This window comes from Adiantum capillus-veneris, chromosome 21 (genome assembly GCF_014529385.1).
Source record: "Adiantum capillus-veneris isolate H3 chromosome 21, ASM1452938v2, whole genome shotgun sequence".
Taxonomy (NCBI): Eukaryota; Viridiplantae; Streptophyta; class Polypodiopsida; order Polypodiales; family Pteridaceae; genus Adiantum; species Adiantum capillus-veneris.
This window is the reverse complement of record NC_140951.1, coordinates 138,903,811-138,929,862: the sequence shown is the minus strand read 5'-3', so window position 1 is coordinate 138,929,862 and position 26,052 is coordinate 138,903,811. Positions and strand designations below refer to the sequence as shown.

Here is a 26,052-nt window from a genome sequence, read left to right as displayed (position 1 = left end):
GTAGACCGCCACCAGATTGGCCCCTAACTTAGGCGCCCCTTTCGGTATTTCTTTATTGTTCAAAAGAGGGAATAAACGCAGTGGTTCCCTACAAGCTGCCCCGCACAAACTCGGCTGAATTTCCACTGTTCCGGCTTGATTTCGGCAGCATAACTGTACTAGGACACTTCACAGTCAGTATTCCCACGCATTGACTGACTTTCCCGACGCATACGGGCACTTTGCAAAACCTGGCGAGAATCTGCAGCACGCTGAATTCTCTGTTTTCAGCCCTGAAAATGCGCCAGATCGCCTGTACATCGGTCCCCTTGCGTCCCCGAACCTCCTGGGGGTATTAGGGTCCGTTTAGGGCCAAAACCCTAAACCTGCAAAAATACACAGCAGGCTGTAATTTACTGTTTCGGGCTCCGTTTCGCATGCCGGTCGCATCCGTAGCAAGTCCTCGAGCTCCCGCACCTGTAGGGCTACTTGCCCTTTGAATCGGACGAGATTTCTGGTGTGAAACCTCTCCGAATTCACCTGTACCTGCGGGGGGATTAGCCGCTAGCTAATCCAGTACCTGTGCAAGAGGCTCTTGCCTCGGCAATCGTGCATGAACCCACACAACTGTACATTGGTCAAATGAAGAGCCTACTAGAGGGGCATAACATACTGCCAAAGGGGAGAGAGAGGGCAGTGTGTAACGTGCAGGGCATCACTCCTGGCACCGCACTGTGCATAAGAGGGAAAGCAAGCACTCCATAGCTCTTAACCTGTGACCAATCTGAAAATGAGGCTCTCCCCCTCCTAAATTCAGCGCCACTTCTTGTTGCATGAGGCAAGTGCACCAGAAGGTGCCACTTGGCACATTTACAAGCATTTTCCCGTTTCGGGATTGCCGCCTAAAAATCTCCCAACCGACTGCCCAGTTGACTTCACGGCAGAGTAAGAAAATGTTCCCCTTGTCATTCCGGAGGTAATGACGTCAACACATTTTCAGGTCCCAAAATAGCAGTTCCCTAAATTTTAGGAGATGTTGCCATTGTATCTTTCTAGGTCATCCGACCCTCTTTGTACACTGTGGCCACATCCAGAACTGAAATGTAGCCGCTGTAGCAAAGGATTCCACTTTGGCTAGTCAATGACCCCACTTGGCTAACCATAGTCCTTGTCCAACCTTAATGCTCTCTTGCCCTCAGGCCTAGACTCCCTCTGGACAGTTCCACACTAGCTATGCAATGCAGGGCTGTTAGATTTCCCGAGGGGTGTTTCCAAAAAGTGAAAGTAAATAGATAATAAGAAAGAAATCAACAAAAAGGATAGATAGTAGTCACACGCTGGTGACATAACAACCCCAAAAACTTCTGCGAAACCAATTCCCCTGCTAGAACTCACTTCTATTGGCATAAACCCTCTGATTTCTGCCCAAAACAGTAAATTCAGCACGCTGTACTTACTGGTTTTTGCCCTGTTTTCAGCCCTAAACAGTTCCCGAACTGTCCTCTGTCAGTGGGGTACTGTTCCCAATGGTTCTGGCGTCCGTATGGATGAAAAACAGTCAAATTACAGCGCGTACGCAGCGCTGAAAATGCACCTGTACGGTGAGGTTATGACCCTCACCGGTGCCTCCTTTGGAGTAGCAATTAACTACCCCTAATCCTGCTCAAGGAGGCTCTTGCCTCAACACAAAAGCATGAAACCACACAGCTGTACATCAGTCAAACGAAAAGCCCTCTTGTGGGGCATCACATAACTGCACGTAGGAGAGAGAGAGAGAGAGCAATGTGTAGTGCGCAAGGCATCACTCCTAGCACCACACTGTACATAGAGTGGAAATAAAGCACTCCATAGCTCTTAACCTGTGACAAAAATGCAATGTGAGGCCTCTCCCAGCTTAAAAATCAGCGCTCCTTTTTCTGAATGAGGCAAGTACACATGAAAGTGCCACTTGGCACATTTAGAAGCATTTGCCCGTTTCGGGGTTACCACCTAAAAATCTCCCGACTGGTTGCTCAGTTGACTTCGCAGTAGAGTTGTATAATGTTCCTCTTGTCATTCCGAAGGTAATGACGCGAACACATTTCACGGCCCAAAATAGCAGTTCCCTAATTTTTAGGAGATGCTTCAGTTGGGCTCCCACTGGTCATCTGACCATCTATCCTCATTGGGACCGCATCCAAAAGTGCAATGTGGCCCAACTGTCGGATACTTTCTGTTGGTTATCCCACCTTGACTTTATGACTTTATTGAGTTCACTTCCTAGTATCCACCAACTTGCTAAGTGCGACGGGGGGACCTACATGACCTTGCACTGAGCCTAGACATCCTCTTACTGTACGAATTCCAATGCCGACCAACTTCCCGTCTGCGGGTGAAACTACCGTTCACATTGGTCATACAATGTCCGACCATTTGCAACCTTAAAAAGAGGGTCTCAAAAATAAAACAAAAATCATTGGAAAGAAACCAACAACTAAGGTTAGCAATTGCCACGTCCTCGTGACATAGTTAATAGTTGCCACGTCCTCGTGACATACCCCCCTCTTGAAATCGCAAACGTCCTCGATTGCATACCATAAATACACGCCATCGATGATCTTGTGTTGTTAGCACTCTTTTATCATCGCATGTATCCGCAAGAAAGGTCGTAACACATAGACACAAATGACTTAATGAGACCTTCATACTTTTGTCATTTCCATCTATTACATTGAATCCATATGTACATTTGATGTACTATCCCTATCATTAGCCCTTCTTTGCACACGTTGGGTTGAGGCATAAGTAGATTGTAACCCAAAGGCTTCAAGGTAAAGCTGCAATACATTTGGTGACTCTTAACAGTTCATGCTCTTCCATCGACTTTGCATCCATAGGTGGATAATTCTTGAACTTCACCAAATAGCGTCTTGCAACCTATCCTTTAACTTTCCTGTCCTTATGTGCCAAAACTTGCTCAGGTACCAGGATCTCATCAAGTTCCTCAACTTCTAGCTGATCCTAATCTGGCAAATCTTCTGGCACATCACCCACGAAGGGTCTTAGAAGACTCACGTGGAACGCATTATGAATCTTCCACGCATCAAGCAATTTCAGCGTGTAAGCCACATCGTTGATCTTGTCAAGCACTTGAAAAGTCCCATAGTAACGCATACTGAGCTTAGGAAACAGCCCTTCATCTTCTTTAACCTTGCCTTTTCGAACCTTAACAGTACCCAATCACCACGTGATAACAGCAATTCACGACGGTGACGATCGGCAGCCTTTTTTTGCTTTGCCCGAGTCTTCTCCAAGGAAACTTTAATCTTCTTATACATTTCATCCATGTTCTCAACATATCGATCATCCTCAAAGCTCTTGTCCTTTGTATGCAAAATGGAAGGAACTTTTTTGCCGTCTTCAACAATCTCAAAAGGTGCTTTGCTAGTCGACGAATGCACCGTATTATTGTACGCATACTCAAGCATAGGCAAATAATGTTCCCACTTGCCCTTGTTATGTGACACATAGCATTTCAGCAGATCTAAGACAGTAGAATTAGCCTCTTCTGACTGTCCATCAGTTTGTGGATGAAACGAAGACGAGAACTTGAGCGTAGTGCCCATGTTCTCAAACAATCCTCTCCATAACAAACTGATCATGAGAGGATCACGATCACTGACAATCGATTGTGGCATACCATGGTACTTAAACACATTGTGCACGAACAAACGTGCAATCTTATCAAATTTTATCTTCTTCTTGACAGGGATAAAATGGGTCTGCTTGTTGAACCTGCAGATAATGGTCCATATACCATCATTCCCTCTTGGCATTCTTGGAAGATCAAAGATAAAGTCCATAGCAATGCTTTCCCATGGCTTATCCGGAATTGGCAGTGGTTGTAACAACCCTGGTGCGTTTTGCCTGTCAAACTTGACCTTTTGGCAAATCACGCATGCTCGCACAAAGGCATCCACATCTCTCCTCAAGGTAAGCCAATAGAAGAATGTCTCTACCGCTTTAACTGTCCCATCAATACCACGATGCCCTGCATACGGTGGGACATGACCTTATATCGCAATGGCCTAGTGACACCAAGTCTACCATGCATCATCATAAAAACCATCTCTGAGGAGGTAGGGCTCATCATGTTGCCCCTCTTGTTGCTGTTCAAAGATCCTTGCAAAATCTTCATCAGTAGCATATTGTTCCTTCATGTCATCTAACTCATGATGATAAGGAATTGACACAACTGAAATTTGTGGCTTCCTTGATAACGCATTAGCCACAACATTCTTCTTGCCTTCCACATGCATAATCTGGAAGTGGAACATCGAAAGAATGTTTGCCCATCGCATATACTTTTCGGATAACTTTGACTGTGTCAAGAAGTATCGCAAGTTCTGATGGTCTGTTTCGACAACAAAATCAGCGCCTAAGAGGTAGTGCTTCCAGCTAGAAAGCGCATGAATGACGGCCAAGAGCTCTTTCTCATAGACTTGCATAGTCCTCTCTAGCCCTTGCAAAATTCGGCTTTCATAAGCTACTACCCGTCCGTCTTGCATTAGCACTGCTCCGATGCTACCGCCACACGCGTCACGCTAGACCACAAATGACTTCCTGAGATCTGGCAAAACAATTACTGGATCTAAAGTCAACTTCTCCTTTAAGACACTAAAAGCTGAAATCTCTTTTTGGGTCCATCTGAAAGTGACCTCTTTTTTTTGCAATGCGTGAAGAGGTGATGCTATCTCTGCAAAATTTCTAATAAACCTTCTATAGTAGGAACACAATCCCAAGAAGCTTCTGACATTGTGCAAAGTCTTCAAAAATAGACTATCATGTCATCGAAGAACGTCCCAACAAACTGTTGATGCGAGCGGAAAATCCGGTCTATCATTCTGTTGAACGTGGCAGAAGCATTTGTTAGCCCAAACGGCATCACTAAAAACTCATAAAGACCAAATGTCGTTCCGAACGCAGTCTTGTGCACATCCTTTGGCCTTATACAAATCTGATGGTACCCACTCTTAAGGTCTATCCTGCTGAAAATTGCAGCACCCTCTAAACGATTGAGAATATCATCAATTCTAACAATAGGAAACCTATTCTTGATGGTTATTCTTATTCAACGCACGGTAATCAATACACATGTGCCATGAGTCATCCTTTTTCTGCACTCGGAGCACTGGGGAGCAAAAGGGTGAAGAACTAGGCTGAATCAGTCCCTTCTCTAGTAAGTCCTCAATCTGGCTCATAATCTCTTTCTACTGCGCCGCGCTAACCCTGTAGGGAGGTCTATTTGGTGGGCTACACCCTGGCACCAAATCTATCCGATGATCTTCAGGTCTCTCTGGCGGCAATTGCGACGGTAATGAATCAGAGAAACAGTCACTAAACTCTCGCAAAAATGTTGACCTTTCTTTATCTAACACAAATAAATTTGACTGACAATTATATGAGACATCACGTGTAAAAATCAAGTACACAGAAAGATGATTCTTTATTACAGAAGTGATAGCAGAAGCAGATACAATAGGGACAGACTCCCCTTTGAGCTTTACATCCAAAACATGAGTTTTGCCCCTATGTTGAAGGGTGATCGTCTTGCCGAAGACATCCAGCACGCCATGCACTCTCAACATCTACGGAATTCCAAGAAGCGCATCGCACCCTTCCAATGGCATGATATAAAATTCTTTTGTGTCCACATATGACTGAATATGCAGACGCAGCTTTCCAATAATGGGAGTAACACACTCTGAGTGGCCAGGACATGCCAACCCTGCCTGTGATGTGTACCCCATCTCTTCAGCTCTGATATCAGCTTCATAGCTAACTCTGGTGAGATAAAGTTTGCTTTGGCACCTGGATCAAAGAAGATGAGTGTCGTCTGATCCCTAACTTTACCCCATGCCCTGCATAACTCACTGGCATCTGTACTGAGTCTATCACCCACCATGTTTGGCACCAATCCTGCCGTGGGTTTAAGCTTCTTGCCTTTCTGGTCCTCTTTATCATTTGAGTCAGCTGCTCTTTTCCTTTGTGGACAGTTGTTAGCAAAGTTACCAGGCTGCTCGCATGTAAAGCATTTATTTTCAGCCATTAGGACCTTCTTTTCCTCGAGCGACTTGCGCACAAAAGGCTTCTTTTTCTGTTTCTTTGCTTGCGCTCCACAAGTTCCGGCTGAATCCTTGTCTTTGGTGGCCTTTTCTGACCCCTGTGACGCTTCAGGAGCCGTTTTCACAAAGGGCTTCTTTGCTGAATTTTTCTTTTGCTGCCCTCCATCTCGTTGCTCGGAAACCCACTGTCCTCTCCTTTCAACAAGGCAAGACCAGTGTTAGCAACTTCCATAAGCTAAGTAAGGGCAGCCACTCTCTTCTTGGTACAGTAGTCCAAAAAGCCCTTTAGGCAACCCACAAAAGTACTTCTCTATCTGCTATGTCAATGGCACAAATCTGTAGGAGGTCACTGAGAGTAATGCTTTACAAAACCTCCGATTGTACTCCAACAAGCTCTTGCATGTAGCCGAAGTAAGCTGGTGCCAATCTGTCATGATGTTGGCTTCAAATTCATTTGACAGTAAAGTAGATGCAAACATTTGCTTGAAGTAAACCCAAGTGGCGGGTGCCTGTCCTTGCATTAACAATGTCGTCCACCATGTAAGCGCATTGTCCTTTAAAAAAGTGGCAGCTTTCCTGACCTTAGAGACCTCTGTAAAATTCCCTCCTGCATAAGTTGTATCAAACTGCTGGAGGAAAGTGAGAGTCTTTGCTTTATCCTCGAAGCCACTAAAAGTGCTGAACTTTACAGCTGTATATAGTAGACATCATCGGCACATCTTGGCCATTAACATTTTGTGTCAGATGTGCCATATCTGGCTGCTGTCCAGAAAAACCAGCCATGCCAAAATGACCCTATGGCACCCCAAATTGGCGTTGGTTGCACTGAAAACCCTGTTGCATGCCGATGCTACCATACATGGGATTTTGCATGATGCATTGCATACCCCAAACATTGTTCCTGGCATGTACGGCTGACTTCCAAGCGCATAACCAACCATACTCTGGAACATTGATCCACCCCCGAAATACCCAGGATGTACAGTGGGTGGTGGAAAAACTGGGTGCATTGCCTGGCAACCAGTTTCCTATCCATTCAAGGCAGCATGCGGGCTCTGAAAGGTGGCGGGCTGAACTGGTATAACCTGTGAAATAGGCGTTCTAGCCACCTATTCAAGGACAGGAGGAACCTGCTTTGGAGCCTCTGACTCCGCAACATGCGAGTGTTCCCTATCCTGTTGAGTCGCATGAAGTACCTGGGCTTGAGCCTCAACTAGCTCCGTTCGCGGTGTGGGTTGCCTATTTTGTTGTTGCACTAGTGGCGCTTGCAAGAACTCCATAAACCTTGGGTTCTGCACCAGTTGCGAAAAGACATTCACCGCGGCAACTAACTGAGTCCTAAACGCATCATCCTCAAGTTGCCCAGTCATAAAGCCCTGTACTACTGGAGGGACATTCACATCAACACAAGGTACAGTCTGACGTGGCCGTGAGCTCTCGCCAATCTCGAAGACCATAGGAGTTTCCTGTCTGTCCTTCGAAGAGGAATCCTCATCTTCCATAATCCCGCGTTCCTGTACTCTATGTCTTTACCCAAAACAACCGAGGCTCACTCTTTGAGGAAAAAGTGATTGAGATCCCGACACCGGAACCTTAAAACTGGCCCGTGGGGCGGTAGGCTTTGGCTTTCACCCGAAATTCTTTACTTTAGACACACACACAGAACGTGCAAAGGAAACCTGCGACGGGAATTAACACTTAAGCGCACACACGGCTCGGAAGCTAGAATGCTCCGAGCAAACGCCGACAACCTGTAGGCCCCAAATTGGCGTCCCTTTCGTTATTTCTTTTTACTTTGAGAGGGTAAATTACAAAGTAGAGTCCTCGGAATCCTTTACCTGTATCCTGCTAGATACCACCTGCTTTGGCCAAATTTCGGCAACATAACAACCCCAAAACTTGCGCGAAACCAATTCCCCTGCTGGAACTCACTTCCACTCACATAAACCCTTTGATTCCTGCTCAAAAACAGTAAATTCAGCACGCTGTATTTATTGGTTTTTGCCCTGTTTTCAGCCCTAAACAGTCCCCGAATTGTCCTCTATTAGTGGGCCACTGTTCCCAATGGTTCTGGCGTCCGTATGGCTGAAAACAGTCAAATTACAGCGCATACGCAGCGCTGAAAACGCACCTGTAACGGTGAGGTTATGACCCTCACCGGTGCCTCCTTTGGAGTAGCAATTAGCTACCCCTCTTCCTACTCAAGGAGGCTCTTGCCTCAGCACAAAAGCATGAAACCACACAGTTGTACATCAGTCAAATGAAGAGCCCTCTTGTGGGGCATCACATAACTGCACGTAGGGGGGAGAGAGAGAGCGGTGTGTAGTGTGCAGGGCATCACTCCTAGCACCACATTGTACATAGAGTGGAAAGAAAGCACTCCATAGCTCTTAACCTGTGACAAAATGCAAAGCGAGGCCTCTTAAAAATCAGTGCTCCTTTTTCTGAATGAGGCAAGTACAAATGAAAGTGCCACTTGGCACATTTACAAGCATTTGCCCGTTTCGGGGTTAGGCGAAAACAAAAATCATTGGAAAGAAACCAACAACTAAGGTTAGCAATTGCCACATCCTCGTGACATGGTTAACACGTCCTCGTCCTCGTGACAGATTCTCTTCAATTTTACGTTGTACCTTGGGGCTTTTGGATTATTAGCAGTGACTATTCCAAAAGTTATTGATAAATCGGCACGTTGAATCTGGAGCGATGCAGAATGCAGAATAGGGGAGCCACTCCATTCCTATGTCACACAGATTGCCTAGATTGAATAAAGTCACGAATTTCTCTTCGAGATTTTAGGGATGCTAACAGGCTGACAGTATTTTGCGGAATGACTTTATGAAAAATGGCATGTCTACATGGAGTCAGTGTCTACCAAGTCCTTGTTATGTCTAATTTGCAAGCATAGTCACGGGCAACTACTCATTATTAAATGGAGGGTATGTCACAAAGTGAAGAGGTGGCATGACTCGATCAGACCAGGGAAGGTAAAGGAGGAGCAGAACTGGACCTAAGTAGAACCGACCCAAGTCTGAGCCAGCACAGAACGCAGCCAAAATCGTGGTGCTTCGTATGGAGGCTCTGGCCGTGGCAGAATAGATGTGGGAGAACTTTCTGGTGTGGGTTATGGAAAGCATTGACTTTCTGAGCTTTGGATGCTAGGTTTTGATAGCACACGCTTTAGGCGCCTTGTAAAAGCAACAGGCCAGTGTCTTTAAATATGAGGCCTTGGGGGAGCCAAACTCGGACTTCTGTGCACAAGCAGAGTTGGCTGTCCCCGGTAGTTGTAAAAGAAATGAGATTTCAATAAACAAGCCTTAGGGGCCGTTGCATCTGAGTGGGGAACTTCGCCCCACTGTGGCCCGTCTCCAATGTTCAGTTCTCTTGCAAGTTCACGTATTAGCTGTTTTCAGTTCAGGTCGTGCTGTTGTTATCTGACTTACCGCCCTGTCAAGTGACTTTCCAGTTACACTGTTCATGTGATACAAGCTCGTTGTCACATTTATATGATACAGTCCCAAACTGCTATCTCAAATCCTAGAAGAAAGTAAGAAGAGCGAGTGACTATGCGAGACAGGAATTTATCTCTTCTTCCTTTGTTTTGCAAACTCTTCTTCATTCCTTCGACTCCCACCTCAGCACCAAACCAAAGCCCCAGGCAGAGGGTAAAGGAGTGGGAATAGGAGAATGTGTAGGGTGTAGGTAAAGCCAGAGATGGAGGGGAAATGGTAATATATGGGTGCAGATGAGAGCAGCAGTAGCGGCTAAAGGCAGATGAGCAGCAAGGCAGCGGGAGTAGAACAGGTAGGGGGTGCAGAAGGGATAGGTAGCAGCACGCATGGGAAGTAGGCTAGGGTTTGCAGCACAGGCAAGGAAAGGAATCCAATTTGGGCAAGGCAATTGACCACAAAACTGGTGTGACACAAAGACTATAATCAGAAAAAAAACACGAGCAAAAGAGAAGAAACTCTATCAATAAGAAAAGACACTGGACGAAATTCATTTGTCTCTACACTCAACCAAATGAGCAGTCTCAAATTTTCCTTCTTTGTCCTTCTTTGAAAGCTGAATGGAAAAGTCAAAAACTTTTACTTAAACTTGGTTGTCAGGTGCTCGAGCAGCATAGTCTTTGTTAGTTCAGACTCTGTCACAACCATCGAGCATAGCTGTATGTAGACTTGCAAACTTCGAATTGTCTGTTCATAAAGCTCCTCTGGTTTTCCAAGCTGAACCCTGCTTAATGACCAGATAAACACGAATGATCTTCTCAAAGAACTTTAAGGCCAAACTAGCTGAAAGATGAGCATAAACTTACCACACCTGATTTGTGACCTTCGCAAAAATTGCAAGACTGCAATCAGCTGTTAAATCAACCTTCCACTCTTGAATTGATACGCAAAGCTGCTCTTGTTCTTTACTCAGAACACCTGATAGCACAAAACTTGTATGGGCAAAGGCACTGTATAGACTCAACTCTGTATAAGGCACCTCTGTTATTGGAACAGTTTCACTGTTCTCAGCTGACACATGCCAATCATATACTAAAGCATCCTTCACCAAATCGACACAGGGAGAGCAAGGTTTCGTCAAAGACTTCACGACATCTTGATCAGGCCTTGCAGTCACAATATTTGCCTCCATGGTCCCTCTTGAAGGTGAAGATTGCATACCATCTTCATTATGGAGTTCCCTGCACAAAGTGTCACAACTTGGCTTATTATCAAAATGCCAATGTGTGCTAGGCATTTATATTATAAAACATCACAGTAACAATTTCCATGTTTGCAATGGCCTTCACGATCGCACTTTAACAGAACAGAATGTAGCTCGACAGTCAAGAAAAAAAACTATTGGCTGTTAAAAACTGATAATTGACACAAATTTCAACAGAACATGATAGTGATTTAATCATTCTCCGTAAGTTTAAACATCAACAAGGCACAAAAACCTTCCAAAACCTATCAGAAAGGGGTAGCCTGCCATTAGACACACTGCTCTATACCTCAACATGGTGAGGTGCCAAAGATGCTCGAAATGCCATAGCAAATGTAGAAAAAAAACTCGTAGTTGTGACGTGAGACTTGATAGGGTGGATAATCGGCTGCTCCCATGGCAGGAGGTGGTGAAGACTGTATTACGGGATCTACAAACAAACTTAAACAACACTGAAACAACTACAATAACAAGAACAGGAGAGAGAGAGAGAGGGGCACGGGGGGGGGGGGGGGGGGGGGGGGGGCGAAGCTAGACTACTGACATGGGCTCTGTGTACCATGCGACATGCTAAACCTACTTCAAAGCCCAGGTAAGCCTAGGGGATTCCAGTTGGTTACAATGTGAACCTGTTTACATGACAAGCTTGCATCCACGGATGGATACATTACATGCATGGTTCACACTAAAACCATTGCTACTATGATGCATGCAATAATTGCTATTAATATGTAACAAACTGCTGACGTGTCGACCTACTGAAGAACGGAGCTACCGGCCGAGGGGCCTAAACCCTAAGAAGAACAAGTAACAGAAGAAGTGTCACCAAGTGATGACGTGGTTGCCCGAGAGCAGAAACCCTAACCCTAATTTCTGCCAAGAACACTAACTGCTGAAACCCTAATTCTGGAAACCCTAACCCTAAAACCTGCAAACCCTAATTCTGGAAACCCTAACCCTAACCCTAAGGGCAGCAAGAAGATTTCCGCGTTTTGCGCTAGCTGATGACGTGGCAAGCTGTACGGATTTCCGTGATTTATGCTGGCAGCTTTTTGGCTTTGCTTTTGGACCAGAAGCTTTTGAGCTTTAAAGGCTTTTTACTGTAACCGCTTTTCAGGCCAAGGGCCTTTAAATATGAGGCTAGGGCTCATTCTCTGGCATGCTTCCTGGAGAAGGTGCAAAGTCTGGAGTTCCGGCTTGTACTGTGTTGATGTAATATAAAGAAATACCGAAAGGGGCGCCAAGGTTGGGGCCAATACTCTCTGGGGTGGAATTCCGCCACTCCGTGTCGCGTGTCATCTCTCTCTTTCAGTTCAGTTGTTATTGAAGTGCTAAAAGTCTGTTCAGTCTGTTCTTTTCTATTGGCACGTGGTGCCCGTCTTGTGACAGTGGTATCAAAGCATCAGGCGTGTGCTTTTCTGAAAGCATACCGATACTATAAAAGAGCAGACAGAGGTATTGGATTTTTTTTATTTGAGGACTTATTAGCCACTCCCACCCTTACTTCATCACGCATCGGGCGCGCTCCCGTCTTCACCGCTCATGTCTTACAGGGCATAAGCCATTAAGATCACTTGCAAAGAAGGATCCGATATTTGTTTCGAGTGACTGTTTTTCTCGAGACAGTGCCTGCAGATGTTGATATCTACAGCTACCAAGCCGCACACTTCCAAGGACTTGGCAAGCTTTCAAGAAAATTTTTGCCCGAAGGTATATGGTTTCTGACATCTTCCTTCGGAGTGCAACTTCTGGCAGAGTGGGGTATCCTGAAATGCTTTGCCATGGAAACCCTAGCAGATTATAACTTGAAAATTTCTCGACATCTCCCAATAGATGTCTCTTCAGGAGCAGACGACCTTGGAGGTTCGGTGTGATTGCTATCTCTTGGGACTACCATCGCCGCTAGACGAACACTGTCTGTCCAAGAGCTGATGAACCATGTTGTGGTTGTCTACGACCTTATGGAAGAAACCTAACCCTAATTTTTGGTGCAGGTTTCGGGATGGAAAAGTCAGTCTACTTTTCGAGCTCCACTAATGTCGAGATTGCTTTTTAAGTTTGAGTTCTGTTTGATCTTGTTTGGTGATCCTGTTTGGAATTTGTTTAAAATGGATGGTATCTGTTTTGAACCTGTTTTGGTGCCAATTTGAATTGTTTGACTCTGGTTTGATACTGGTTTCAATGATTGGTGATATTACTCCCGGGTGGAGAAGTGAGAAATATTGTTTTGGTATTGTTTAAACCTCGGAACGACGCACGCCGATGCCTGGGGAGCGTTTCGTTGTATGTTTGAAAACCTAGGAACGACGCAGGCCGATGCCTGGTGAGCGTTCCGTTGTATGCTAGAAAACCCTGAACGACGCAGGCCAATGCCTAGGGAGTGTTTGGTTGTATGCTTGAACCTCCAAGCGACGCAGACTGCGGTCTGGGGAGCGTTTGGTTGTACAGTCCTCTCAGCTCATGGCCCGGACCTTTTTAGGTTATTTGCGGGGGGAGTGACGAGGTAGTCGTTGAGTAGCTTCATACCGCAGACCGTTTGTCTCGGGGGAGTGCTCAGCGACGCTATTTGTTGTGTCTTGTAACATGCATATGTAAGCATTTGTGTTGCATTGTGATGTGCCAATTACTGAATATTCCTAATTGGATGAGATTGCATGGGTATGTAATTTTAGTGCATCAAGACACCCGTGGAAGATCATTACGGTCTGGGTGTGATGGCTAATTTTACTACGCCGGAATATCAAGAGTTCCGATCTGGATGAAAGGAGAAGCTAACTCCTTGATCAAAACAGCCGAAAGGAGAAGCTAACTCCTTGATCAAAACAGCCGAAAGGAGAAGCTAACTCCTTGATCAAAAAAAGCAGAAAGGAGAAGCTAACTCCTTAATAAAAAGAGCAAACTGATTGTCCCTCGGAATGTCCCTCAGAAATTTTTGAGCTAACTTGAGTTGTTTTGCAGATATGCTGTAATCGAGGACGATTACTCTCTTTCAAGAAGGGGAGATGTAACAAACTGCTGACATGTCGACCTACTGAAGAACGGAGGCAAAGTTCAAGCTTTGAGAAGTTATGATTCGGCATATGCTACATTGGAAACTAAAAGTAAGTCCTAGGGCCGTTGTTAGAATTGGGGAAAACGTGGTCATTTGTCTCAGAATTGAAAATCCAAAGGCAAAGGCAAAGGGAAGCTTGATGAGGACTGCAGTGACAGTGATTCTACCAAGGACTCAACGAAGCTTGTCTATGTGGCATAGATCACATTGGCAAAAGTTCCAGCTTTCTAATTCATTGGTGGATGCCACAACATGTGTAATCACTTTAATGGCCTAAGTGCAGATGACTCGAGACTCTGACCTCGGGAAACCCTAGGAACAGGGGTCCTGCCTCATGCCAACCTATCGGTTGAGCAATACCATGATGTGCACCACCGAGAATAGGTACGTCTACCTCTAGTATGGCCGGGCACAGCCACAAAACAGCCCACTCCCTAATCTGCTCTTGGGAGATACCAAAGCTACCACCGGACAGGAAGATGAACACCCCCCCCTCTCAGCTCCTGGACATGGAAGGAGTCCAAGGGAGCTGGCATGAGAGGAGAGTGTAGCCTGTGGAAGAGATTTGGTGAAGATGTCAGCAGGGTTATCCGAAGTAGGGATGTACTCTAGCCGGATAGAGCCATCCTGTGTCTTCTCACGAACAAAATGGTATTGAATCTCTATATGCTTGGTCCAGGCGTGGAACATCGATTCCTCGCAATGGCAATACAACTCTGGTTGTCTGAGTAATAATGGTCGTCTGCTGCAGAAAGCCCACCTCCAAAAGTATCCTCCTAATTCAAACTGACTCACATGTAGCACTACAAACAACACGGTACTCTGCCTCTGTGGAAGACAAAGCAACTATTGGTTGTTTCTTGCTGCTCCATGAAACTGCTCCTGAGCCAAAAGAAAAAATAAAACCTGTGGTCGACCGTCGCCCGTATGGATCACTTCCCCAATCTGAATCACTACATCCTTGTAGAATGACTTGGGGATCCGAACCTCCAGCTGCATAGTGAATGCCAAATGACTAGGTCACCTTCAAATACCGTAGAACCCTGATGGCCTGTTGCATGTGTGACTTGATGGGTTTCTGCATAAACGAACTGAGTAGACTCACCGGGAAACAGACATCAAATCGAGTGTTGAGTACCCAAATGAGAGAACCAACCAGTTTCCGATACTCTGTTGCATCTGCTAGAAGAGGAAGATCAAACTATGACAACTTTTGATTGGGATCCATTGAAGTAGAGATGAATTTGCACTCGATCATACCAAATGCTTCCAATAAATCCTGGATATACCGCTCCTGAGAGAGGAAGATGTCCCCCCTCTGTCTGTCTAACTTCTAATCCAAGAAAATGATGAAGCAAGCCAAGATCTATCATCTCAAACTCCTTAGACAAGGTTGCCATAATATTGCGGATGTGCTCAACATGGCTACCTGTAATCATAGGATCATCGACGTAGAGGATAACAAGTGTCACTAACCCTCCCTCACGGAAAATGTACAAATCTGGATGAGCAGAAGATCTCTAGGAGTGTCGTAGGAAAAAGGAATCGATCTTCCGGTACCACGCTCTAGGCGATTGCTTGAGGCCATAGAGAGCCTTCAGCAACCTACAGACCATGTCTAGAAACTCTTGATCTTCGAACCCGGAGGTTGCTCCACATAAACCTCCTCCTCTAGATCGCCATTGAGGAATGTCCAGACCACATCCATCTAAAAAACCGGCCACCCGTGGAGGGCAGCAAGGGCAAAAACGATCCAAATAATCGCCATACGGTCGGTGAAGGTCTCCTTGTAGTCTACACCGGATTTCTGGGAAAAGCCTTTGGCAACAAGTCTCGCCTTGTGCTTGTCCAGAGAGCCATCAGCTTTATACTTGGTTTTGTAGGCCCACTTGACCTTGATCACTTTCCGCTTGGGAGGCCGCGGAACCAACACCCATGTATTGTTCTTCTTGATGGAATCAAGAAGAACAATACATGGAATCAATCTCTTTCTGCATGGCCAACTTCCACTAAGGTAGTGAAAGTGCCTCCTCAATTGTAAGAGGAACTCTGTCGTGGAGCACTGAAGACATCAATGCATAGTTCACATGTAGTAACGGGTCGCCTACCTCGGCAAATCGAAGTCGATGAGAGTGTCGTGAGGTACTGGAATCCCGCCAATCGGGTGAAGAATCTAAGATTGTTGAATCTCGCAGGGTCTCCACTAACCACTTTGGTAGCTTGTCGGGCTTGCTACCCTCGGGGGGAGCTACTGGCAAATCTGTCCCTACATCGGCGCTGTGATGAGATCCACTGTCAACTGTTTATCTTCGGGAATGGGTACATCCTCCTCCGTGGCTTGAGGGACAAGGGTAGGAGAAGAGAGCTCATCATAGGGCAAGTCAAAATCTGGATCTCCAAGAATCGGAAGATCAGGAGTCGTCGTGGAAGGCTTGGGAGCAGAAACCCCCTATGAAGGTAAGGTCTCATTGAAGACTACATCACGGCTGAGAACAATCTCCTTCTTCTTTGGATCATATAGAGTCTATATCCCACTGAAAGAGAGTTGTAGCCGACAAAGATCATGCTGCGGGTCTTGGGGTCAAACTTCCCCCTTTACTCCTTTGGTACGTGGACATAGGCATCGCTCCCAAACATTTTGAAATGGGAGACGTCGGGCTTCTTACCAAAATAGGCTTCAAATGGTGTCATCTTTGGAACTGAAGAGGTTGGAGATCTGTTGAGGGGTCGCAACAGCCTCAACCCACAAGGACTTAGGCAAAGCATGATCCTAGCCATCTCTACTACTGTCCTGTTCTTCCGCTCCACAACTCCATTCTCTGAAGGTGGATTGGTGTTCACAAGCTCTCGCTTAATACCATGGTCAGTGCAAAACTGAATGAAAGCATTGGAGGTAAACTCCCCACCTTTATCCGATCTGAAGGTCTTCAATACATGATTGCTTTCCTTCTCCACAAGAGCATGCCAATTCCTGAAGAGGCCAAAAGCCTCGTGCTTGTGTCGTAGAAAAAATGCCCAAGTAAAGCGGCTAAAGTCATCCACCAATAACATAAAGTAAAGATCCTTGCCAAGGGGTCTACATAGGTCCACAAAGGTCGGTGTGAACCAACTCCAACACGGCAGTGGCTCGGCGTGTAGAAAGCCTCAGGATGGATTCTCGATGTTGTTTCCCACAAATGCAAGAAATGCATTTCCCATGCTTACTCCCAACATCTGGTAAGCCTTGAAGCAATTGTTCTCGAAAAGCAAGTCGAAGGGCATCATTGTTCAAATGGCCAAACCTGTAATGCCATAAATCACCTGTGGGTATCCGAGTCGAGGAAGAAACAGCATGGAGTCGATAAAGGCCGTTCTCTACCAAGCCCCCTCTGACTTCTACACTAGTCTGCCGATCCCGTATAGATACCGAGTCCTCCATGAAGATCACCTCCATGCCAAGCTTGTACACCTTGTGTACTGACATAAGATGAAAACCTAGTTTTGGAGCATAAAGTACCTTGGAGGTATGCATGCCTTTTCTGCCGTCGGGAATGAGCTCCACGGAACCCTCGCTGTGAATAGGAATTTCAGATTTGTCGCCGATGAAGATAGTACCACAGTGTCGCCGCATGTTGGACAATAGATCCTTCGTAGGTGTTATGTGCCGCGAGGCACCACTGTCAAGAATCCAATCACGACTATCTCGAGGAGAATGGGTCACCAATGCCTCCGATGTTCTTGGAGAGTCCGTCGAAGGGAGAATCTCCAAATGAACAAAGGCGGGTGACTTTACTACTGCCGCCGAGGAGGTCAAAGCTTCTCCAACTCGCTTTGGACACTTCCTCCAATAATGTCCTTTCTCACCACAATTATTGCAATGCCGCTCCGCCTTCAAGGCGTCACGCTCGGCATCACTCTTCTTGTCTTTGGTGTTGATGCTTTTTTCTTCTTACCCTTCTGCTTCTTCTTGTTGTTGTTGTTGGAAGAACTGGCCAAGGCTTCAGAGCCTGACTTCTGCCACTTTAGGAACCGCTCCTCTTGGTCTAAAACCATTGGGACTAGCTCCTCCCATGTGATAGTATTCAACTGTCCACAGGCAATCAAGGAAGAGTAGAAGTTGGTGTACCAGGGAGGCAACTGAGCCAAAAGCTGAATGGTCATCTCCTCCGAATTGATAAGCTTTCCCATATGAAGTATCTCCTCCTGAAGCTCTTGCATCTTGTTGATATGATCTTGCATGGAAGTGTTCTTCGCATCCAAGGTTCTCAACTGTACCTCAAGGGCTATCCGCTTCATTGGAGAGACTCGATCATATAGAGAAGAAAGCCGATCCCACATCAACTTCGCATCTTGCATTAGCCTGATGTGGCCAATCACTGCGAGTTAATTGTTGAGGATAATAAAAGACCAGATCCGGGCATTTACTCATTCCCATAACTTCGCTCCCTTAGAGTCCTTTGGCTTTTGAAAGTTGCTTGAGACAAACCTTTTAAGCTCGTAAGAGTCAAAGACCGCCATCATGGTTGCTTTCCAAATGGCATAATTGTCTCCACTCAATCGCCGATCCAAGCGAAAGGTAGGAAGTGTAGGTATCTTGATTGGTTGATCACCTACTCCGGAATAGAACTGGGACAAATCTCCCCATTCGTCATTGATGGTGTGGTCACCGCCGCCAATCCCATCCTCTTGGTGTCCCTCATCACCATGGGCTGAAAGTGTGTCAGAATCATCACTCTTATCCATTGTGTTGGAGAATTTAAGCATGTGAGGCGGCTGGGATCAAGTGGAAGATAGGAAATCTGCAAATCTATCCACTACAGCCGAAATCAGCCCCAAAAGAGTGAAAAACGCAGAAAAAACAGCAAACCGCCTCTTTTTGTCTCAAAAAACAACTCCTCAATCTCGTTGTCACGTGCACATCTAACCCTATGTGCATATGGACAAGCTACTTCATGACAAGGGTTCAATTAGCTTAGGAAGTGTTCTGGCACTTTTGTGAGTCTGTTCGCAAACCGTGCATGTCTAGACACTTAAGGTGGTTGCATTTTCTCTGGTTGCACACAGCATGATCATCAAATTACAGTCAGTACCCATCAGAGCCTTTTACAGTGCATAGAACCCATTTTCCCTATTTTAGCCATTTTTCACTTATTATTATTAAGTGACATTGTTGGGAAACTGGGTAAGGCAAATTGGCCAAGCAAATATATAAGAAAAGCTAGCGCTAGCACTTTCTGGCAGAAGAGGCAGCATGGACCAAGTGTCTGGCAGTGCACCTTCTCAGCAAGACCCCTGGCGGAACAACTTAGTGTTTTCAGCCATCAAGAACAGCCTAGCGTTTTCAACATTTGCAGATCAGCCCCAACGTTTTGCAAGTTGCAGATCAGCCTGACGTTAGCAGATTCACAGTAGATCCCCTAGCGTTTTTGCAATAGTCAGCTAACCAGCCCAACGTTTTTGCGATTGCAGACTACCGTCAGTGTTTTGCAAATTCCCGGCGACAGAACCTTCACTTGCATCAACGATTTGCATTTTCAGTAGTTAGATTCCATACCGCAGCCCCCAAACCTCGCAGATCTCACCTTCCCGCAGCAGATCCTCGCCACACGGTCAGATCAGCCAGCGTTTGCAGATTCAGCCCCCTATTCGCAGATTTCAGCATCTGCGTTTTCAGCGCATCGTCGTCGCATCGTCGTCATCGCCATAGAGTCAGAATTCAACAGATACAAGATTTGCAGATTTCAGCCCCTAGCGTTTTCAGTTTTCAGCCAGGCATAGACCTCTCTCGCCATAGAGAGTGGGGCCCTTGAAGGAGGGTTTGACAACTTTCTAGTGTCGTATTCTTCTCTCTCTATCTGTCAGTCTCAGCACCTTCATGCACAGTGTTTATTGTTTGTGATCATTTGCACTCTCTCAGTAAAGGAACGGAAGGCTCTCCCTTCCGTAAGTAAAAGGAACCCTTGAGCACATTTCAGACCACTCATCTAGAGCAAAGTTCAACATTCACTTCCGCTGCACCTTACATTGGTATCAGAGCTTTGGCAGTGTTCTGTATCACTCAAGGAAAGAACCACAAGATTTTTTATTTTGCTTGTTGCAATCGCACGTAACCCAAGACCACTTGGGCAAGTCGATTCCTAATCAATTTTTTGAAGAGTGAAAGGAAACCCAAGAAAGAAGGGCTTGTCCAACCTCCCCTTGTTTCTCTTTTCACTCATTGAGAGCGGACCGTGCACTTAGCGGCCGGCCAATCGACGTGACATGGGAAAAAGCAACCTTGGTGTGAGCGTAAGGCCGCCAACGGGTGCGCCCGCGGAAAAGAGGTGCGCCCGCGGGAAAGAGAAGAGCTCAGGTAAGAGAAGACCCTTCTCTAACACAGATTGCAAGCTAAAGAAGAACCTCGAGAACCTCAAGAGCTCAAGACCCTCAAGAACTCAGGAACCCAAGAACCACAAGAACCCAAGTTCCTCGTAAACTTAAGAACCCAAGACTTCAGTGTATGGTCATCACTTGAAGCGGAATGATACTTCGCATGGAGGTGATGAGCAGGAGGTGGCGAAGAAGAATTTTCCCCACTAGTGCACCAAATCCTATGGAGGCTTTGGTCAAGACAATGATGGACATGATGACACGACAAGAAGCGCAACGCGCCGCCTTGGAGCGCGAGCGCAAAGAAAGAACGGCAACCTTAGAGCGTGAGCGCGTGTCACGTGACACATCCAACCCTATGTGTCCGTGGACAAGCTACAGCATGACCAAGGTTCAGTTCCGTCAAGTCAATCTAGAATACGAAGTGATCTGCCACTTTTGTGAGTCTATTCGCAAACCATGCATGTCCAGATACTTAGTATAGATGCATATCCTCTGGCTGCACACAGCATGATCATAAGCATTCCCATCAGAATCCATCAGAATCCTTCAGGGGGATTTTCCAGTGCACTTAGCCTATTTTTCCTATTTTTGACATTTTTCACTTATTATTTTTAAGTGACTTTTGTTGGAAAGTAGGTACGGCAAATTTGTATATAAGCAAACCTAGACTAGCACTAATTGGCAGAAGAGGCAGCGGGAGCACTCGCTCAACAAGCAACTTCTCAGCAGAACCCCAAGCCCTGGCGTTTTTGCTCCACAACAACCACCTAGCGTTTTTGGACCAGATCAGCCAGCGTTTTTGCCCTTGCAGATGGCGACAGCAGACTCAACAAGAAGCCTAGCGTTCCGCATTTGCAAGACATCCGGCGACAGCAGGACCATTTTCAACCCTAGCGTTTTTTATTTGCAGATCAGCCGCAGCGTTTTGAAGATTCACCGCGACGGAACACCAAGAACCTCAGCGTTTTCAGTTTTCAGCCCTTAGACACCGCAGATCAAGTCCCGAACCTCGCAGATCTCACCTTCCCGCAGCAGTTCTTCGCCGCACGGTCAGTTTCCGCAAGGTTTACAGTTTCAGCCCGGAAAACGCAGATTTCAGCATCTGCGTTTTCAGCGCGTCGTCGTCGCATCGTCACCATCGACATCGTCACCGACATAGAGTCAGAATTCAGCATATAAAGATTTGCAGATTTCAGCCCCTTAGCGTTTTCAGATTTCAGCCCGTCTCGTCGTCGTCGACATCGTCGGCAAGTCCAAGCATTGTAGAGAATTGTGCAATTATAAGTAGACCGCTCTCGCCATAGAGAGTGGGGCCTTCGAAGGAGGGTTTTACAACGTCTCTGATGTCGTATTCTCTTCTCTCTCTATCTCTCAGTCTCATACACTTGCACGCACGGTGTCCATTCACTTGTTTGTGATCATTGCACTCTCTCATTAAGAACGGAAGGCTCTACCTTCCATAAGAACGAAAAGGAACCTTGAGCACAGTTCAGAGCACTCATCTTGAGCAAAGTTCAAACATTCATTCTGCCGCACCTTACAGCGCGAGCAAGCGCGCTTGGCGGCTATAGAAAGAAAGGCAGAATTGGATCGCGAACGCGAAGAAAGACGAGCGGTCTTGGAGTTAGAGCGTGAGGCACAAAGAGACCAACGCATGCAAGAGTTGGTCCTACAGGTACTCACCTCGAAACCCGAGCCGATCAAAGATGTTGGTGATTCATCAAGTGACGCAAGTCGAGATTCGGACTCCAACAACCCCGTCACCAAGAAGTTGACATTTAATAGAAAAGCAGACGCCTCAAGCTCTGATACTGCTGTACCGGGAGGGTACCACGTGCCAACGGGAAAGAACAAATGAACAACTTTAAGCACTTCAAATAACACTAAACTGAAAGAGATGCACGACACACGAGACAGGGAGTGGAAAAGTTCCACCCCACGAGAGCATTGGCCCCAAACCCTGGTGCCCCTTTCGATATTTCTTTATATTGCTTCAACATTGTACAACGCCAGTACTCCATCCTCTGTACCTTCACACGGAAGCATGCCAAAGAATAAGCCCATGGCACATATTTAAAGGCCTTGGACCTATCTAAAAACAGTACATGAAAAGCATCAAGTTCTAAAAGCATCTCGCCTCCCAAAAGCAATCGGCAGTAAAATATGGGAATTTCGTACAGCCTGCCATGCCATCAATCAGCAACGTAAAACACAAAAGTCAATACAAGTTGCCACGTTGCATTGTCAACGCAAATCATGGGCATCCAAACAACTACCACGTTAGGAAGTTCTACGCAAAAATCATTCCTTCGTGTGTGTGTCATTGTGCGGTCTTGCTTTAGTTTATTGGTTTCATGTCTCTAGGCACTTGGGCCCCCATCGGGCATGGTGCATAAGTTGGTGGGAACTTCATTAAAAATTAGGCAACTCAGCAAGACTTTGTAAGTTGGCAAAACTTTTTCTGTTGCTTCTGCTACCTCTTCTCCTTGGCTTTGGGCCCCTTAGCCGGGATCTCCAAGTCAACTCAGGTCTTCAGTGGCTTGATACGCTAGTAGTTTGTGACACATAATGATGTCGTCAAACAAAGTGCCCACAAACTACCTATGCTGTCGAAAAATCCGATCCATCATCCTCTTGAACGTTGTAGGGAATTCCTCTTGAACGTTGTAGGGAATGGCATCTTAAAAAACTCATACAATCCAAAGGATGTCCTAAACGCGGTCTTGTACACATCTCCAGGAGGGATCTTGATCTAATGATAGCCACTTTTCTAATTGATTCTGCTAAAGTACGAAGAACCCTTCAATTTGTCAAGTATATCATCAATTCTGGGTATTGATTTTATTGAGAGCCAAATCCATCTTTCCTCAAAACAAGAAGCATTGGTGAGCAAATAGGCGAAGTACTTGGTTGAATTCGACCCTTTTTTCCCTTGGCTCGATATTTCCTCATTCTTGGCTTTGCTCACTCGATAAGGTGGTCAGTTCGGTGGCGTACTACGAGGAGTCAAATCACTCATGTGATCCTCAGGTCTCTCAAGAGGTACCTCTCCAAGTAAACCCTCAAGGATCAAAGAAACAATCAGCTTGAGCTTGCAAAAATTCTTGGTGTTCGGATTCTAAATTCAACAAATTTGAACTTTTTGCTCTTCCAAAACTCTCAAATGAATTGACGAAACAAAAAGATTCGATTTTATTACTTTGGAAACGGATACAAGTGGGATGGACTCGCCCTTTGACTTTACATCGAAAATGATTTCTCTACCCTTATCGTTTTTCAATGCGGCCTTTCTAGAACGATCATCACTATTCTTACCCAAAAGTACATCACACCACTCAAGAGGCATAATATGACAGTCCTCATGTCCTAAATACCCCTCACAATGCAACCAAAGTTTGCCAATGATAGGTGTAACGGCAACGTCATGCCCCGGTGCCGCTAGAACTGCACTCATTTGTGGTCCCATTTCTTCAGCCATTATTCCAAGTCAAGCCGCCAATTCCGGTGAAATGAAGTTGGTCTCGGTTCCAAAAGGACGTGGACGATTGTGTGCACTTGCTTGGTGTGGTATTGTAAATGTTAGAAAAAATCCTGAAATGCTCTAATGCGTATCGAATCGCAAACCCCTCATATTTGCCAAATTTTGCAAAATTCTAAAAATGTCCTTCGAATTTACAAAATTTGCCCAATTACCCATTATCAATCTCACAGACTTCTGTTTAGACATTTAGTTTTACTTTTTTTTCAATAGAAGGTTGGTTCTCTTGGGGAGGCATGCCATGTAATTTGAAAATCTGCAAGAGAAACAATTTAGCGTTGGCTTCTCTCTCTCTCTCTCTCTCTCTCTCTCTCTCTCTCTCTCTCTCTCTCTCAAACACACACACACACACACAAGAACGAAGATGACAAAACAGAAGCCTAACTTGGTGTCAGAGGAACGTTGGCCTGCATCCATCTCTGCATCACAAAATTTGGACAAACGCATGCATTCCTGTTCCAGCTCGCGCAGAGAGGCATGGTTCGCCCAGAAACCCTTCGGCCTGAGTTTTCTGATAAGCTCCGCAGACGAAGAAAAAGAACGTAAAAGCTTCCACCCCTGCTCATCGTCTGCCTCCACTGCTGCATATGTTCGAGCCATGCGCATGCGGACCAGCACAACACACTTTAATTTAATCATATATATATAAGCTCGTTTATAAACTTATTACCGTCGTGGCAAGTTGCACGCATGGACTCATTCACGGGCTTCTTTCTATTTATATTTCCTTTAAGGGGGAGCATTAGCTAGACATTGTCTTATGTGAGCCATTGAGACATGTTGTTAGCTTGGTGGGAGTTCCACTTATGTTTCAAATGAGGTCTTCTTAATAACTCTCTTCTTCTTCTTAATACGTTGATTTTGGGTTTTGTCTTGCTAATGTTTTCTTGAAAAAGAAATGTTCTCTCTCTCTCTCTCTCTCTCTCTCTCTCTCTCTCTCTCTCATGGATGTGATTGTGCGCTTCAAGTAACAACTCATGGGTATGATGGTAATGACAAAGAACTGCTTACATACATGTGCACCACTCATACACTTATGCATGTATGTATGCATAGAGAGAGAGCTTTTGTGTCATGGCTAGTAAAACATTGTACATATCATCAATTATGCTTTTCATCATGTGCTTTGTACAGGTTTCTTTTTTTCTTTTATGTAATTTGTAATATATATATTTTACAGTAGAGAAGATCACTTTATATAAGAAGTGTACTTTTCAAAAAGAAGAATTTCATTTTTAAAATTTATGTGTGCTAGTTATCAATGTTGAAAAAGCAAGGAAGGTAGATTGTAACTTGCAAATAATTAATCTCGTAATTGTTGCATTGCACTACATTAATCGTGATAATTAATTGATGTAGATATTCAAGACAAGGAAAATTATACATTGACATAGAGTATAGAGTCGGGCTTTTTTAGGCTCACTATAAGTACATGTAAGAAGAAATGCTAATCTATTGAGCTGTGTGTCAATTCAAAGCGTTCTGTGAAGGTTGAAAATCTCATAAATCGAGTGATTGATAACTCTATTTGGATCGCTTTGCACCTGCAATATTGGCCTCCCTCCCCAAGGCATCTGATTATGCGAATCGGGCAACCCTACGGAGAGGGAGGGATGTCAGATTTGAAAAATAAGTACATAATCATGATTATGCACCTTAAATGATAAACTTTCAAGGTTAAGAAAATCCCTCTTCTTCACCATGTCATGATAAATTAACTGTTGAATAATTCAAGAACGAATGAGAGAGAGAGAGAGAGAGAGAGAGAGAGAGAGAAAGAGAGAGAGAGTGAGAGATGGAACTCAAAGATAGCTTTCCAATGAGTTTTTGAGCTTTTGATACCTTCATGTCCATTCTCCCATTCCATAGAGGATTTTTAAACATTAAAAATGTCGTCTCATGGTCATTTTCAAGTCATTTTGTTCTCAAAAATATATATATTGGAACCCCTAAACCAAATCTTAGCAGTTTCTGAATATTCTAAGGCTCTTTCAATATTAAACCTTAGTCATACCATTCTACCTCCATCGTAGCCCATTTTAGGTTGGCACAAACATGTTCTCTCTCTAGGCTAGAGAGAGAAAATTAATGATCTAGCCTTAGAACTTCATTTTTTTCTCCTAGGCTAGAGAGAGAAAATTAAGGATCTAGCCTTACGCTTCATTTTGATCGCTCTACAAGATCTTGAAGTGATCGAAATGACTTTATATTAATTTTATAGTAGTTTCGGAGTTACTAAAGGTTAAAATTTTGTGAAAGTACCCCGCCCTTAAAGAAATCAAGCGCGCGCGCACACACACACACACACACACACA

The 26,052-nt window shown here is 45.2% G+C and overlaps 1 protein-coding gene across 1 annotated transcript in view; it reads right to left on the bottom strand.

Moving 5' to 3' along the window:
* LOC147431826 (uncharacterized) overlaps window positions 1–24,423 on the bottom strand; it is a 65,012-nt gene extending 40,589 nt beyond the window's left edge. Inside the window, exons 1-3 of the mRNA XM_086494295.1 lie at window positions 24,123–24,423; window positions 10,399–10,773; window positions 10,176–10,316 (exon numbers count right to left, since the gene is read on the bottom strand). Coding sequence (XP_086350421.1) covers window positions 10,176–10,316; window positions 10,399–10,773; window positions 24,123–24,376 — 770 coding nt within the window. The 5' untranslated portion in view covers window positions 24,377–24,423. The remainder of the gene's footprint in view (window positions 1–10,175; window positions 10,317–10,398; window positions 10,774–24,122) is intronic.
* Window positions 24,424–26,052: the final 1,629 nt, after the last annotated feature.